The 16,413-nt window shown below is 39.1% G+C and overlaps 1 protein-coding gene across 4 annotated transcripts in view; it reads right to left on the bottom strand.

Moving 5' to 3' along the window:
- The window catches only part of LOC108509785 (multidrug resistance-associated protein 1-like), a 32,080-nt gene extending 18,268 nt beyond the window's left edge, over positions 1 to 13,812 (bottom strand). The window contains exons 1-10 of one of the 4 annotated variants that reach the window (XM_017839362.1): positions 13,499 to 13,812; positions 12,157 to 12,218; positions 9,494 to 9,635; positions 8,391 to 8,548; positions 7,189 to 7,366; positions 5,437 to 5,691; positions 3,957 to 4,022; positions 3,214 to 3,351; positions 1,247 to 1,393; positions 33 to 117 (exon numbers count right to left, since the gene is read on the bottom strand). In XM_017839362.1, coding sequence (XP_017694851.1) covers positions 33 to 117; positions 1,247 to 1,393; positions 3,214 to 3,351; positions 3,957 to 4,022; positions 5,437 to 5,691; positions 7,189 to 7,366; positions 8,391 to 8,548; positions 9,494 to 9,635; positions 12,157 to 12,218; positions 13,499 to 13,561 — 1,294 coding nt within the window. In that variant the 5' untranslated portion in view covers positions 13,562 to 13,812. The remainder of the gene's footprint in view (positions 1 to 32; positions 118 to 1,246; positions 1,394 to 3,213; positions 3,352 to 3,956; positions 4,023 to 5,436; positions 5,692 to 7,188; positions 7,367 to 8,390; positions 8,549 to 9,493; positions 9,636 to 12,156; positions 12,219 to 13,498) is intronic. The other 3 variants (XM_017839363.1, XM_017839364.1, XM_017839365.1) reach the window with 3 other exon arrangements.
- Positions 13,813 to 16,413: the final 2,601 nt, after the last annotated feature.

Below are 16,413 nucleotides of genomic sequence, written 5' to 3'. Positions count from 1 at the left end.
TCATGACCAATTGAAAATTAATTACTGCTTACTTCCACTGTAGTTTGTACTGACATCCTCAGGGTTAAGATCCTCAGCAAACAGAAAATCCTCTAAACGGCTCAGGGAAACTCTGGTCTACAAAATGAACATATATACAATATTTATATTATGTCTGTGATCCCTATATTTTTAAATAATATTTTAAAAGTTCTAGATAATATGGAAAGACAGACTCCTCATCTTATTTAATGACAGACAAAAATGGTGTTTAGGTATTTCAAAAACATTTTCCTTAAAGTACTAAAGAATCTAAAGTGATCAATAAGGCAGTGTTTGAAGATACATTTAATCCTTGAATGTCCAGTTCCTCTGACTCAATTAGTTTGTTTGCATAAACCTGTGGTTTAGCTTTTTTTTTTTTTTTTGTTAAGAAACAGTGCACAGGAAGTCTCTCCACAGAATGAAGAAAGACATTTTACTGGGAGTGCATCATGAGATGTCCATCACTGCTGTGACAAAGTGACATTAACTTAGGCTTGTGCTTATTTTTAAGCTACTAGAAGTTAACCAACTGGGAAAGTAAAAGGCTAATCATAAATGAAATCAAATCAGGATGAGTAACTGCTCCCAGTGGTCCCCTCCCTTAAAAAGGCGGAGCTGTGTACAAGCTGTGACCTAGTACATTCCTGAGCAGCTCATGAGATACACCCATAATAAATAACAGAGTATTAAAAGCTAGAAGTTCCCAACTCAGGTGGCAACACTACTGGTGTACCATTAGGCCTGAAGGTTGCTGATATGGGATCCTCAGCAGCTCTACTCCTTTTTTCTCCACTTTCTTCAGTGGTGACTTGACAAAACCAGAACAGTAGAGTCCACAATGGGTCTCCCCTACTTGGTACCAAGGGCTCCAATATACAACAGTGGCTCAGTGATTTAACCAAGTGCAGCTCAAATTGTTCACATTTTATCTTCTATGAGGAAGAGAAGCTGAGAGAGTAGGAGCAGAAGTTGAGTCTAGTCCACTGAAGGAAGGAAAGCAAGAAACAGAAAGCTCAGTCACGATTAGGTGTGCTACCCAATTTTCATTGTACTTAAAAGAATGAGAGACATCCTTTAAACAGCCTTCACGCTTTGCATTCTATAAAAATACTGTGCAGTTTCACCTCAATAAAATGTAACTTAAAATAATTAAGTTACTTCATCGCTCCTAGAAATGGCTGAAACATGAGAGAATACAAAATTAGCCTTTTACAGCACTTACCTGGGCCACAGCAGAGATCACAGAGGGTAATTCAAACAAAGGCTGTCGCAAAATGTTGAATAAAGAAATAGATGTAAACACTTTAGCTGCTGTTAAAACGTTCTCTTTGTCCAGATGAAAGTAGGCTCCAAATGTAGCCAGTAAGACCTTTTCAATAAAAATATGAAAACGATATATTAAGAAGCAAAATCACATTACAACTAAAATGTACACACAGATACTGGTTTTGTTTTCATTTAGAAGATCCCATTTCTGCTCGTGTATAAACACGGACTCTGTAACTGCTGCACACAGAAGTTAATGCATAGCTGCAATTCTGAGTGCAGAAATACTACAATTTTAGTAAACTAAAAACATGGTTACTGGGTTTGACCCAATCAGACACACATTAAACTACATGAAACAACTTTCCCATCTCAGGGTGCCGTCCTGGCTTGGCCTAATCCCCTGGTTGCCCTGCACTCAAGATGATCAACTCCATGACCTACCCCAGCACCAAGGTCAGGCTGACTGGCCTGTAGCTCCCCAGACCCTTCTTCCGACCCTTCTTGTAAATGGGTGTCATATTTGAGCACTTCCAAGGGCCCTCAGTACCCTTGGGTGGATCCCATCCAGCCCCACAGACCTGGGAGTGTCTAAGTGATGTAGCAGGTTACTGACCATTTCCCCTTGGATTATGGGGGCTTCATTCTGCTCCCTGTCCCTGTATCCCAGCTCAGGGGCCTGGGTACCTGAAGCACAACTGGTCTTACACTGTTGAAGACTGAGGAAAAGAAGACAGTAAATTTACCTAAGTCTTTCCTCAGTCTTTGTCACTAAGTTTCTTTCCCATCCAACAAAGGGTGGAGATTCTCTATAGCCCTCCTTTTGTTGTTGATCTATTTATAGAAACACTTTTTATTGTCTTTTACAGTAGTAGACAAATAAGTTCTAGCCGGGTCTTGGGCCTTCTTATTTTCTCCCTGCACAACCTCATGACATCTTTCCAGTCCTCCTGAGTTGCCTGAGCCTTCTTCCAAAGCTCTCTGTTCAGCCAGGTCAGCCTCCTCTCTACAGCTCATTTTTCAGTACATGAGGATGTCCTGCTCCTGCACCTTTAGGAATTCCTTCTTTCAGCAAAGCCTTTGACACCGTTACCCACAGCATTCCCGTGGAGATTATCTAGTGAGCCTGGTTTTATCCCTTTTCCCTTTCAAATCTAGTTTAAAGCCCTCTCAGTGATCCCCTCTAACTCCTGTACAAAGATCCTTCCCTGCTTTGAGACACGTGCACCCCATCTGTTGCCAGTAGGCCTGCTGTTGTATAGATCAAACCACAATCCAAAAATCCAAAATTCTGCTGGTGACACTAGGCTTGGAGCTTGCTCATCCTGCTTCTTCCCTTATCATTCCTTGCAACTGGGAGGACAGAGGAGAACACTGTGCTCCTGATCCCTTAATCAGTCATCCCAAGGCCCTGAAGTCTCCATTTACTTTCCAATAGAGTTTAACAGAGGGATCCAAAGATCTGAATGCACTCCTGATAGAATTCCACTGAAACAAGGCTAGGATGAATTTGGTTCATATTTTTGTGGTTGTTTTTTTTTTTTCTTTTTCATGTATTAAGAGTTTTAGTATTCGAGAGGGGATAGCTAAAAAATACAGAAAATACATTCCCTTAAAACTCAGAGAGAGTTGAGTTCTATGCAACAGAAACAGTATAATTAAAACAGCGACAAGAGATTCAGAAGATTTGGATTTGGTTTCTGACTTACTAACGGAGATCTTTAAAACCTTGGTCAATTCATAATCTCTCTCCTTCTTCTCTAGTCATATACATACTATCATAACCTGGGAATCAATTATATTGTGTTGAAAATTTAATGTTTTGAGGTATTGGGAGGCAACATTTGTGGGTCAGTCAGCTACTAAAGCAACAGGGAACTTGAGAAACAGTCCTGCACGAATTAATATTTTAATAAAACCAACCATAAAAGGAATACATGTCAAGGTCAGCATGGAGTAAGCTGTCAGATATCCAGATGACTTCAGAACATCCATTTCACGTTCCCTAATGCTCAAGATCTTCCTTTGATAGGCAGGTTCCCATGCATAAAGTTTCAGGATCTAGACAATCAAACAGACATATTTTAATAAAACAAAAAAGTAGCGACCAGGCTTCAAAAATTAACCTAATCTCCAAGTGTCATTTTCAAATATTCAGCAATGACAAACTAGAAAAATGTGAATGTTTTACAAAGAAAATCAGAACCAGACATAATTTTAAATTAGGTTGTTCTTATGGGAAATATACTTTAATCACTCTTAATTCTTCAGATTTCAAAGTGTCCCTTATGTATCATAAAGGATGAGCTGGTTTCAAAACAGGATAAATAACAAAAATAGGACAACTTTTAAAAGTGCTTTTCTTCTATGCTACAATCCCACTCTGCTAAGTATTTTAAGACATCTATTAACATATTTTTTTCATTAAAAATGTGGTACTAAAATGAATGCATTATGGATAGTGAGTTTTTCAAATCAAATTAAACCAGTAAATATTTTCCAAAAACCTTTTAAGCACATTATGTTAAAATATTTTCTCTTTAACCTTTTACCATTGTTTGCTGAAACATTACTCATAAAACCTAAGTTTTTAAAACAAGTTACTACATTTACAACCTAACTAAAAAAAAAAAAAAAACCAAACCTCTTATTAGTTGTGTCATTACCTTTATTCCATGTAATATTTCAGTTAGTAGCTTGACTTGTTGATCTGAATACTTCATTTGGCTTTTCTGGTTAAAAGACAGTAATGTTTTCATTTTTGAAAAAACAAATGCATTTGGAAAGTAAAATATGCAGTACACTGAAGACACTTTTATGCTATTTTTACCTTGCTGAAAAACACATTAGCACTGCAGTTATACCAGTTTCAGATAGATATGGTAAAAAAAAATTAGATGGGGTTAAATACATTAAAATAACGATTTTACCCTAAAATAGCTTAAACGCACATTTCAATTCTTGTCCAGTTTATTTTTCTTTCCATTGAATTAAAATCTTAATAGGCTTGCAGTTCCCAGGGTGTTCATGAATGGTAATATTTTTTAATCTTCAAAATTGCTAAGCAGGTAAATACAGACTCAATAGTAACATAGTGTAACACTAAATACACACACACACATGAATATCTATGCAACACCATATGAATATAAAACACTGCATACATATATATGTATATATACATGAATTAGGAAGAAAATTTCCTCTGTTACTCAGTAATACATTGTTATTAAAAGAAACAAAAACCCAGAAATCCTTCTCATTCTTATGCTACACTCAGGCTCTTCTGCATCTGACATTTCAAAAATACTCATTAACAGCCTCTTTACTGTTTGGAGTCTTATTCATACATAATAAGTTGAAAACTTTGAGACAGAATGATTTTATTGTCCTTTGTATTTCCTCTCTCTCTCATGTCACAGTAGGGATCTAAGTACATATGCAGCTGCTGCACCTCACCTGCAAAAGAGGTGAGAGGGTTTTTTTTTTCTTTTTCAATGTCTCTAAACTGTCACAGCCTTAAAAAAGAATTAATAGGGATAGTCTTCATTGCATGTTACACCATCAGAGGCAGAATAAGACAACTAATTGCCTTGAAAGCAATGCAAAACTTAAGGCTGTAGTATTTATTCCAGTGGAGCTCACAGAAATTGTAATAGTAACAGGCAATACAGTGCCAAGAGATCTGTAGCATCAGAGAAGCATAAAAGAAGTCAGAACACACACAGTACCTCCAGGGGAATTCCCATAACCTCAGGAGAACATGCTAAATTTTTACTGAGCAGCTTAGTCCGAATAATAAAAGTTGAAGAGGGCCATAATCCTACAAAATCCCTTACTGAATGGAATTAACTCATGTAATATTTAAAAAAACCCATAGCTGTCTCCTACATTGAGGCATACAGTGATTTTTTAGTAATACAAAAGTGTTGTTTCAGAATAATGAAAATTTAGGTATCCAACCTACACACCGGTTTAGCTATCAAACATATGGCTTGGCTTCTGCAGCTACACTTCGCCCCCCTCACTGAAAAGGAGCTGCAGCTTGGCACAGTTTATTTGTCTGCAGGTTAGCTTAGACGTACCAATACTATTCTAATACCGTTTTATGACAACTTAATTACGGTGCTTATTCAAATATCTCACCTTCAGCCTTCTAACTTTGGCTGCAATGTGCACATTTACAGGTATAACCAAAAACAGCAGTGCAACACCTGCCAGGACTGAGGGGCCAAGTTCCTTCCAGAGGAAGACGACAGCCACGATGATCTGAAAAGGTACTGACCACAACTGGTTCATGGTGACAGCCATCTCCAGGAGCTGCTGAGCATCTGCTGACATCAGGTTAACAATTTGCCCAGTTGTATAGTTTTGTCGTGAGGAATTTGCTAAAGTTAAGGCCTGCAACCGGAAAATACAGAGGTCACATTGCTAAGAGGACAATAACTGGAGCAAAGCTGAATTTGGTGAAACAGACTTGTAACTCTTTATAGCACCACGGCCAAAAGAGGGCTCAGAAAGCCTCAGCTTTGGCCTGGCTTAAAATCTCCCAGTACAGGCACCAGCATCAACAGGCTTCACAGCAAGCACAGGTATCATTCCAGCGTGGTAGGCAGATCACAAGCCCCCTGTGTCTCGGGACTGACACCCAGATAAACTCACACACACATGCTCTCACTCCCTGTTAATGCCTCACATTTTTCCACTGTCTCACCTCCAACTCCTGCATGCAACAAGACGGTGCTGCAGCAGCTCACTCCACCACCCACCCCATGTGTCAAATACAGCCCTGACCTGACATTCACTAATCAGCTCTACTCAGAAAGAGGAAGAGGCTGTATCTCTACTCTGTGAGAAAACTTCCCAGAAGATATGCCTACTCCAACTGAAGTCTCTATTCTCCTGCCCATGACCTGATGCACTGACCCACCTTGAATGTGACAGGAGAGAATTAACTCCTTTATTGCACTCATTTGCAAGTCATCAGTAAAATTCTGCGTACTGGTTCAGAAAATACCTGAGCAGCCTATGTCAAAAAATCAGTTTGACTCTTCAAAAAGAGACTGTATTTTAAATTAACAAAGACAGTAATTTAGCTCAGATTTTGGTTATTTCTTTCCTTAACTTATGCTTAATAGTTAAATACTGGAGTAAAAATACCCACGTACCATGTTTATAACAAAATAAACTAAAGGTGTGGCCCTGAGAAACCAGCCTTATCTCAAATCCTTCGTAATAACAGGACAATAAATGTTTTTAAGTTTAGCAGATCAGACAACGTCTTTTACTTCTGCATTTGCATCTCTTGTAGGTAACGCTCTGTATCTTATTAAATCAGCTAATGCTCAGTGGATTAAGCTACAGATAGATTTCCACAGTGGTGGAAACATCTGTAAACCAATGAAACTACTGGGTATTCAACTCAAAAACAATTTCACTAAAATCAGCGGAAATTGTAACCTTGAAAGGAGACAGAGTGTCAAAGTTCACCTTCTCATATTCACTGCTACTATATAGCAACAACCGTGATCATTTAGACCTTTACTTTTTCCCAGACATCCAACCTAAACAGTTTGCTCATGTCATTGAGAAAATTTGGGAAATTAACCCATAACCAAAATAGAATGCAGTTTCTACATCTATCTCCAATATCATGTCTGTACACGTAGCTGACAAAAAGTATGTAATTTCAGGATCAGAGTCTTACAACAGAAATGCCGCTGCAATTCCAAATTATTATAAATAAACAACCATGAAAAAATAACCTCAGTCTGTTATCCTGTCACCAAGTGTATCGCATCCTGTGTTTTGATCAGGCTGGTAAGCACGCTGTCTTTGAAGACTATGGGTATGTTTTAGGTTTTGTTTTGAAAGAGAGGTAGAAGAACACATGATTACCTTTTTGTATATCAGGCCAACAACTGCAGTCTTGATCCTGACTGCAGTAAGTATGTTGTTACGTTGGTATAACTGACGGAGAAGAGTTTGAGAGAGAACTACAAAAAACAGGGCAACAGCATAGCCACAACCCCTCCAACACGAGCTAGGCTGACTTTCACTGGCCATTATCATTGCTCTGAAAATGAAAGAAAATTAAATTCTGCCCATTAAGTCAACAACCAACAATAAAAAGAGTAAACTGAGATACTGGTAACTTGTTTAATTGAGGCTATTTTGGGTTCAGATATGGTGGAAGGTCACAACAAAATATGATATAAATGGCAGGTTTTATCTGTGTTTTTCAATTTGTTAGCTTAGAAGCAATTCTCAAATATAAATCTAGACATGTGCTATTGCTAACTTCTCCGAAAATGGAGTATAAACAAAGAATAAAAGAAAATAATTTCATAAAAGAAAAAAAAAGGAAAAAAATAATTAGATATTTGTACTTGGAAAGGTTGCGACTACCAAACATGAAAGTGAGATAGAAAAAAACTCTAGAGGAAAATTCCAATTTTTGTGTTACTAAAAGATTATTTTAAATAACCATCGACCATGATATCTTCAAACAGATTTTATAGTCAACCATTTTGTTCACGATTACACCGATTCAGGGTATAGTTTGAAGGTTAATGATAATTCTGTTCATTAAGTCTTTTCTTTATAAACACCCAAGTGTTTGATCAATTCTTAACACCTCTGTGGTAAGCACAATTTCTAAAAACCACTTGGTACCAATCTCACTGGATCTTCATGGTACAAACAATATGATAGTAGAATAATTGCAGTTTTCATTAAATGCTGAAGCTCTCTATATATTTATATATTTGAGTTTTTTTAAAAGTAGAGGTGGAAAAACAATGACAAAAAAGCAGGAAAGTTTGGTATACTTGTAGTCCCTTGATTTTTTACTTATGCATACAAACTACTTACATACAATATTGTGGAACTTCTGTTGGTTTTGTCTCTTCTTTAGCTATAAAATTTCTGATTGCTTTGACCTTTCCCCCGTTAAATCATTTTTAGGTAATTATGGAGGGGGAAGATAAAATCTTTACACATCTAAGCTGTTGCTTAGTTTGGTTTTGATACTGGTAACCCTTTAACTTTATTATTACTGTTGCTCTTTGAAAATAAAGTAAGACACATGAAAAACTCACTTCATTATTTGTGGACTCATAAAAGCCAGAACGTCAGCTGCAACTTTCAGAAATGCAGCTTGAATGAATAAATATTTAAATGTTTGCCATAATGGCAAAATCAAAGACGGTTTATGGAAACCTGTTTTCTTCAATAGCATTCTTTGGATGTAAGAAGCCTGCAAGATTACAAAAACATATACAGAATTAAGAGAAAAAGTATTTTTGAACTTCACTCACATTACAATATAAAATATGTAATATTAAAGTGTCCATCTAACACCATAATAATGATAACAGGATTTTTTTTTTCAGATTACTCAGATAATAAAAACAGTTTCTGAATTTAAAATTATCCTTATTGGCAAATACTTTTGAATGCTCCAGTAGAAAGGGTTTGGGGATTTATATCATCAGTGGAAAGAAGGACAAATGCACAAATAGCTAAGAAAAACACCGATGAGATGCAGTAAGATGAGACTCTGCAGGACTCATCAGTAAAAAAGCAAAAGCCACACTCTTACTGGACTTACAGGTGAGGTCCTCATCATGGATAAACTTCCTAACATTACAGAGCTTGGAACTACACTGGAACTGCATTGGAACTACAACAACAAAATAGTAACTGTGACTGAAACTGTCAAGGATTTACATAATAATGTAAATATCTGTAAAACTCAATATTGTTGAAATTAAAGAAAACTGAAGCCTGGTTTGTGTGTTCTGTAAGCCAGTGTCTAGAAATAAACAAGCTGCTCATAGACTCTTCTGCTATCTGAAATACAGATGCAAAGATAAGACCTAGGGAAACAGAGAAGTTCAGAGAGAAATGAGTTGGACAGTTTGCTAATACAGGAATTCATCAACGAATAAAAGTCACTGTACATTCCAGTCACAGTAGATTCCTCATCACTTGAAATGTTGAAATGTAACAGGATATCATTCTAAGAGGTAGGTTTGAAAATTCTACAGCCACACTAGAGATCACTGATCCCAACACCGAGGGGCCTCTGTGCCCTACAAAATGTAGGCTGTTCAATAAATAAGATTTTTGAAATCTTCTCCAGCTTCCAGACTCGTTAACTTTGGAAAAAGATATTGCCTATTGTCAGAATTATAGGTACCATTAATCCTGTGGTAGACTTCTGGATTTCTTTTCTCCATTGCTTTTCAAACTTAGGACACACACTGTATGGGGAATCACTTTCATTGAGTTCAAACAGGTCCTCCCTTTCCAATGGCTTCTTGTAGCCTGTAGATATCACTCTGAAAGAAAGCAGTTAATTTAGATAGCTTGAAATACAACAGGCAAAACAAGCAGAACTAATAATTCAAAAAGATAATTATATAATTTTGTGTATATAAATAAACTCTATAATTAAAATACTATATGCAATCCTATAAAAGCCACAGGCTAAATAGTGGAACATATTTACAGTTACCTTCAATACACTGAAATTCATCTGAACTAAGGAGAACCCAAGCAGATTGTCACATCTGAACCTTTTTACCTCAGAATCTGCCTACATTTCTGATCCTGTATTTCTTTACAGAAAAATACACTACTTCATAAGCAGACGTGTAGTATCATTCTCCACTTACTATTCTGATCTGGAATGAAATGCCATTTCTATCACAGGAGTGCGTCATCACTGAATTCCAGGATCCTTCAGGCTGGAAAAAACCCTAAGATGATCTTCACAGTCAACCTAACAGCACCAAGTCTACCATTAAAGGATATCTCTAAGTGCCACGTCTACACATCTTTTGAATACCTCCAGGGATGGTGACTCTTGCTGTGACTCCTCTTTAAGCAAGGTAACAACATTAAACTACTGAGTTTCAGCACAAGTACAGTGGAAGTTTCCTTACAGCAGACCTTCAAGAGCTGCTGAAATTTTGTTTTAACAAAGTGCTCTTAATCACTTAAGTGTCAACAAAAACTAAAACTGGTCTTAAGAATGTCAGTGGCAGCTCTCATGCTTTCCAGCCGGTGAGGATCTCCCTCTCTGAAGGCTGCAACACAAGCAGTGTCCATCTCCTCACGTGTGCCCTCCCAGTGTGCATCATTCCTGTGCCCCTCCGTGTCAGAGCTGGCCTTGGGGCTACTGTGTGTGCTACTGTGCTTATCACAGGACACAAAACAAGACTCAGAAATGCTTTTTTGGAGGTTGAGAAATTGTGGTGGGGGTGGACCTCACTAACCCCAGGGGCCACGCAAACGTCTACTGAAGATGTAACCTTAATACAAAGTGAATTTGCCTTAAGCATGATAAATTAAGGCAAAAATTAACACAGTCTCCCACTAAAAGAACCAGCTTTTGAGACAGGTGAGGGAAGCAGACTGATTGGTACTCAAGTGGGAACTGTTGATCAAGAATTCTGCATAATGCATCTCAATTCTAAAACTCGTTGCTGCCAGAGGATAAACAGACCTACTAAACCATAACCTTCAGATTGCCTGATTTCTAAAGAAACATAATATAGGATTACAGGTTTATTATGCAACAATAAATTTTAGACTTCCTCATTTTGATTGCAAGCACTTAAGGTGAGAACATATGAGCCATAATTTATCCTGTTTAAGAGGGAACATATCTACTGTTCACAATATGAATTTAACTGCAACTAGATACTTTATAGCTAAATAACTAAAATCCTTTTCTATTTTTTTTTCTTCTCTTCTTTTCTTAAACATTGTGAAATTGGTTAAAATATACAAAGGACAGCCTAGCTTGAAAATTTGGGCAAACACTGTAATATAAAGAACACATAAATGTCATATAGAAGCACTCAGTAAGCTGCACAACTTCTTAGAAAAACTGAAAATTTGTTTTTCACCAATTCTTACATGCTACACCATAAATACAAAGGTGAACTCCTATAACTTCAACAAGGCCAGAGTTCAAGTGAATACTCTGAATCCTTGAAACAATCTGATGTTTTGTCTCATCTTATTAACAGCAAATATAATTTTCAGTTTTTCCTTAAAATTACGAATGTTGAATAAAGCAAGAAATATGTTTTTTCCCACTTTTAGATTTTTGAAGTGTGCATGTCTGACTCAAGTCATTTTCCAAGAAAAAAAAATGTTAAAAATTAGTAACAGTCACAAAACATAACACACGAAATTGTTTGAAATAACACTCAAAATATTAAGTGACAGGAAGCTGTGTGATTTGATAGAGTTGAGCTTTCAGTTCCTATTTTTTGGTGGAAAATTTCCTAGGAAGCAGAGAGACTTCCTATTTTATGTGAGCAGGTGAGCTACAGCTATAACTTGCAACCTGCCATAAAAGAGGGAGGAAAATGAGCATGAAACTGGCTACTTGGAAAACACCTTACGTGCACTACTGAATATTTGTTTCTGGAGATCTAGATAGTTGTATCACCACATGGAGTATAAAAGGAAATTTTATTTGTATACTGCCATACTTTACACAGACAGGTAATAAATAAAAAAGGATAACAAATAAAGAAGGATAGCTTAATCTGGCCTTTTATATCCCATTGTCTAAAAGTATTATCTGTTATGACAAGAACAATGCACTTAGATTTTTGTACAAAAATCAAAGTTGACAACATGTAGAGGTCATATTCAAATCTATATTGTTTATACATAGTAACAGTCATTTTATACATTATCTAATGTCATTATTTAAAACATATTTTGAAAACTAACAGCAATCTCAGGCTCAAGACCGAATGATATTGTGGAAAGTAAGGGCACAGTCTGCAGTTGTCTGAGCATCAATGAACAGCAACAAGCAGTTTATTAAATTCTCACCTGCTAAACCAGGAATATGTTAATTTACTGAAGAAAAAAACATTCTCTTCAGTGTTGTATTTCTGTTTAAAAAAAGAACATGGGAAAAAGTATCAATGATGCTTGAAAGAATGAAGAAAAAGGTGGGTTTTTTTTTTTATTTCTTTACTAAACACGTAGTTTTCAGAAGATATTTAATTCCGACCTATAATAAGGCCTGTACATACACTTTTTTTTCCTGTCACCTTCTTGCACCAATACACTCTAACACAAGGTATGAAGACATCTACAGTCTCACGAATTAACACAAATTAACTGGCTGTAAGAGGATATTAGCCACCACTTTAGCTTGATCTCATACATATCCTAGAGTAACATCACACTAACAGTAAAGCGCAGGAGCTGGACTTGATGATCCTTATGGGTCCCTTCCAACTTGATGATCCTTATGGGTCCCTTCCAACTTGATGATCCTTATGGGTCTCTTCCAACCTGACACGTTGTTCCATCCCGAGTGTGAAACAAGCAAACCTTCCCTAAATCTTTATGGTTAAAATCCTGTGGGGGTTTTTTTCCCCCCATTTGAAAACATAGCTATTAATAGCTATCAACTGCTAAAACCTAAAGGACAGCAGGCTCCTTTCAGACCCTAAGAGATGACGCACTGCTAACATGTACCCATAAATGAGAAGAGTATGAGCCTTGTGCACTGCTGCCAATTTCATAGTGAGCTGGAGATAAGTGTAACAAAGGCAAGCAAATACGAACTCTCCCGTATTTCCTGAGTAATGTTTATCCACACCCAGGAATGACTCCAGCACACCCAGGCAGTAAAGTCTGTCTCTCGGCAATTACCCCCTTAAACAATTCCTGACCAAGGACGCAGGTGCAGCCCTTTCGGGCAGGTGCCGTGGGACGCCCACCGACACAACTGGGAGCTGCCCGGGGCTCCTCTGGCGCTTTCCACAAAAATTCTTCTTGTGCTTTCAGTAAAAAGCCGAATGATTACACGGTAACCCGAGAAAAAAAGCACGCGACAACGAGTCCGCCTCCGACAAACACGAATCTGCTGGTTTCGGTTTGCACCGAGTGTTTACACAGTGCAAGCCCTGGTCACAAGCATTCCCTGCTTAAATCCTGCGCCTGTTCCTATCTGTGGCAGAGCTCCATCCAAAGGACACACCCCCCGGGACGCATCAGCTGCGTTTTCTGGGCACAGCCCCGGCAGGAATCCCACCCAAGATCCCAGCGGGTTCGAAGCGGCCGTGGGAGGCGGTGGCCGCTCGGGGTCCCCCGCAGCGCCGAGAACCCCCTCCCCGCCTGGACCCCCCTCCCCGCCTGGACTCCGCGCCAGCCCTGTCACCTCCGTGCCCGTGGGGCTCAGCCGCTCGTAGGAGACGCCCTGGTTCCCTCGGGAGGCTGCCATAGCTCCCACAGCCGCCCCGGATCTGACAGCAGCAGCCCCACCCGCCAGAGGAGAAAAGGAGAGAGCGGGGAGGGCGTGGCTGCCGCTGGCTCGGCATCAGCATCGGCATCATCCAGTCCCGCGGCCGGGATTCCAGCCCAAGCGTCTTGTCATTGAACGCATAAAACCCCTCCTTACTGGGCCCTGGTGACCTCTGACAGCACCCGAGGGAATGGTATGGAGCTGTGTCATTGGAGGTTTAGGCTGGATACTAGGAAAAGGTTCTGTGCCAAGAGGATGGTTGAGCACTGGAACAGGCTTTCCAGGGAAGTGGTCACAGCACCAAGCCTGGCAGAGTTAAAGGAGCGTTTGGACAACGCTCTCAGGCACAGGGTGGGATTCTGTTGTCCTGTACAGGGCCAGGAGCTGGACTCAATAATCCTGATGGGTCCCTTCCAACTCAGCATATTCTATGATTCTATGCATAACACATTTCAAAAACAATATGAAACTTTAACATTCCTTTTTTAATAAACTTTCAAAGATGAACATTTCCCTCAAATAAAAATAGAAAACAAAAAGGATGAGTCCAGTTATCCAGTATTAGTGTGTCTTTTTCTTGGCTTAGCACTCCTTGTGGTTTTGGCCATCCTCTTTTTGTCTCCTTTTGTTATCTTCAGTACTAATGTCATTGTCACAATTTAGCCATTTTCTTATTCTTTCAGAGGGTCTTTCATTGAACAGGTGCACTTCACATTCACTTGAATGTGGAAGGGCCAATTCAGGGGGAATCTATGAAGTCTTAACATTTGCAGCTTGATTCTGATACGGGGAAGAGGATAAATTGGAAGGCATTTGTTGAGTCATCTGATAATAAATAAATTGTTGACTCAATGGACTCTGTACTGTGTGCTGTTGTGCTAAAAAAGGTACATCTAGAGAAACAGAAACTTGAGTTGTTAACTCTGTGAAGAGGAAATTCTGAAGAGTTTAATTGTTCATACATTAAGGCTAATACAATTAAAAGACTGACAAACTATAAAATAGCACAGAATGTTTGCAAATAAAACTGATCTATTTTATTACAACTGGCATAGTTGGAAAAAGGAGACAATTATTTCATGGCAAAGTTAGAACAGAGACATTATCTGATTTAGGATTAAACTGCCAGTTGTTCCTTGTGTAAGGTAACCAAAGGTAGACTCATCTCCTTGGATGAGTCAGATTGACGGAGAGATAGACAACAGGTTAGCAAAGGCATATAGTGCCTTTATTACAGGCATATAGTGCCTTTTATTACATAAAAGGGTATGGTGTAATAAACACTTGAAGAAAAGTACAAAGATCAGTGTTTACAGAGCCATAGTGTCTACTACTGTCTACTCTTTTATATGGATCTGAATCATGGGTCATCTACCGCCACCACCTGCGTCTCCTAGAACGGTTCCATCAACGCTGTCTCCGCACAATCCTAAACATCCACTGGTCAGATTATGTGACCAATACATCTGTTCTAGAGCAAGCAGCAGTCACAAGTATTGAGGCCATGTTATTGAGAACGCAGCTGCGATGGGCAGGGCACGTCTCCAGGATGAAGGACCACTGCCTCCCTAAGATCCTGCTTTATGGTGAACTTGCCACCGGCTGCCACAAGAGAGGAGCCCCAAAGAGGAGATACAAGGACTCCCTGAAACAACACCTCAGCCTTGGCCATATTGATCATCATAATTGGTCTACTCTGGCCTCCAACTGGGAGACCTGGAGACACACTATCTATAACGCTGCTGATGCTTTTGAGAAAGCACACAGGATCACCCTTGAGGAGAAAAGGCATGCAGAAAGAATCGTGCCTTGCAGAATATACCACCCAAGGAGTCTTTCTGCTGTGCCTTTTGCAATCAGACGTGCCTGTCTCATATTGGCCTTTTTAGCCACCAGCGTGCTTGTGACAAACATGGGTAGAGACCTTTCCCAAATCTTCGTTCGCGAAGCCCAGTCATGATGAAGGGAACCAAACATGGCATTCCTTTCATTTCTTCATCTATGTATTGTATAAGCATATTTAAAATTGGTTAAACCAGGTTTAAAAAACTTGCAGATATGCATGCCTTTGCACTAACTATAGGCACTGAAGTTAAAGTCAATGTGGAGCAAGGCATTCCAATAAGGTACAGTGTTTTTATAGGTTTGAACTTGGAACAACACAGCAGGTGGCCAGCTTATTCCTACACTCCGTGGGGTACCAAATGCACACAACATACATAGTCCAAATATGGAAATAGGTCAGAAAAGAGCGATGTGTGAGTGGGTGTGAGCCCTGTGGGAGGACTTCAACATTTTAAGGCACTCTATTCAATTTTACATTTCAGGGTTTCCCTTGCTGACAGGAGGAAAATGTTGTTGTTGTCAGGCCTAGCAGCGGAAGCGTGAATTACACAGAAACACAGCCCTGGGAAGAAGTGTGTGTGCCACGGGGTATTTCCTTCTCCTCCAAGTGAAACTGAAAGCAAGCAGTGGAGAACTAGCAGAAAACCACAAAACCACGTGAAAACGGGGCTGGGAAACTGCTTCCCACAGTGCCACCCTAGGGAGCAGGCGGGTGCTGCCGCTGCTGGAGTACGGATGGGTGGCAGATGCTTCCGAGACCTTTAGAGCCCTGAAGTGTTTCAGTCATCAGCATGGTAAAGCATTATGATTGTTACTAATAAAATACACGTGTACAGTGTTGGATGTTGTACATTTCTCAATAATTAAAAATTACTGGAATGTGATTTCTCTCCTTAAAGCTGAAGTTACACCTGCCTTATAACCCACGGCTGCATGCTAGTGGGTTACAAACAGGTTTCAAGCACATGGACACATTTAACATTCAT

This window comes from Lepidothrix coronata, unplaced genomic scaffold (assembly GCF_001604755.1).
Source record: "Lepidothrix coronata isolate B3197 unplaced genomic scaffold, Lepidothrix_coronata-1.0 Scaffold404, whole genome shotgun sequence".
In the NCBI taxonomy this organism is placed as follows: domain Eukaryota; kingdom Metazoa; phylum Chordata; class Aves; order Passeriformes; family Pipridae; genus Lepidothrix; species Lepidothrix coronata.
The sequence above is the reverse complement of the archived record's forward strand: the minus strand, read 5'-3'. Positions and strand labels throughout refer to the sequence as shown.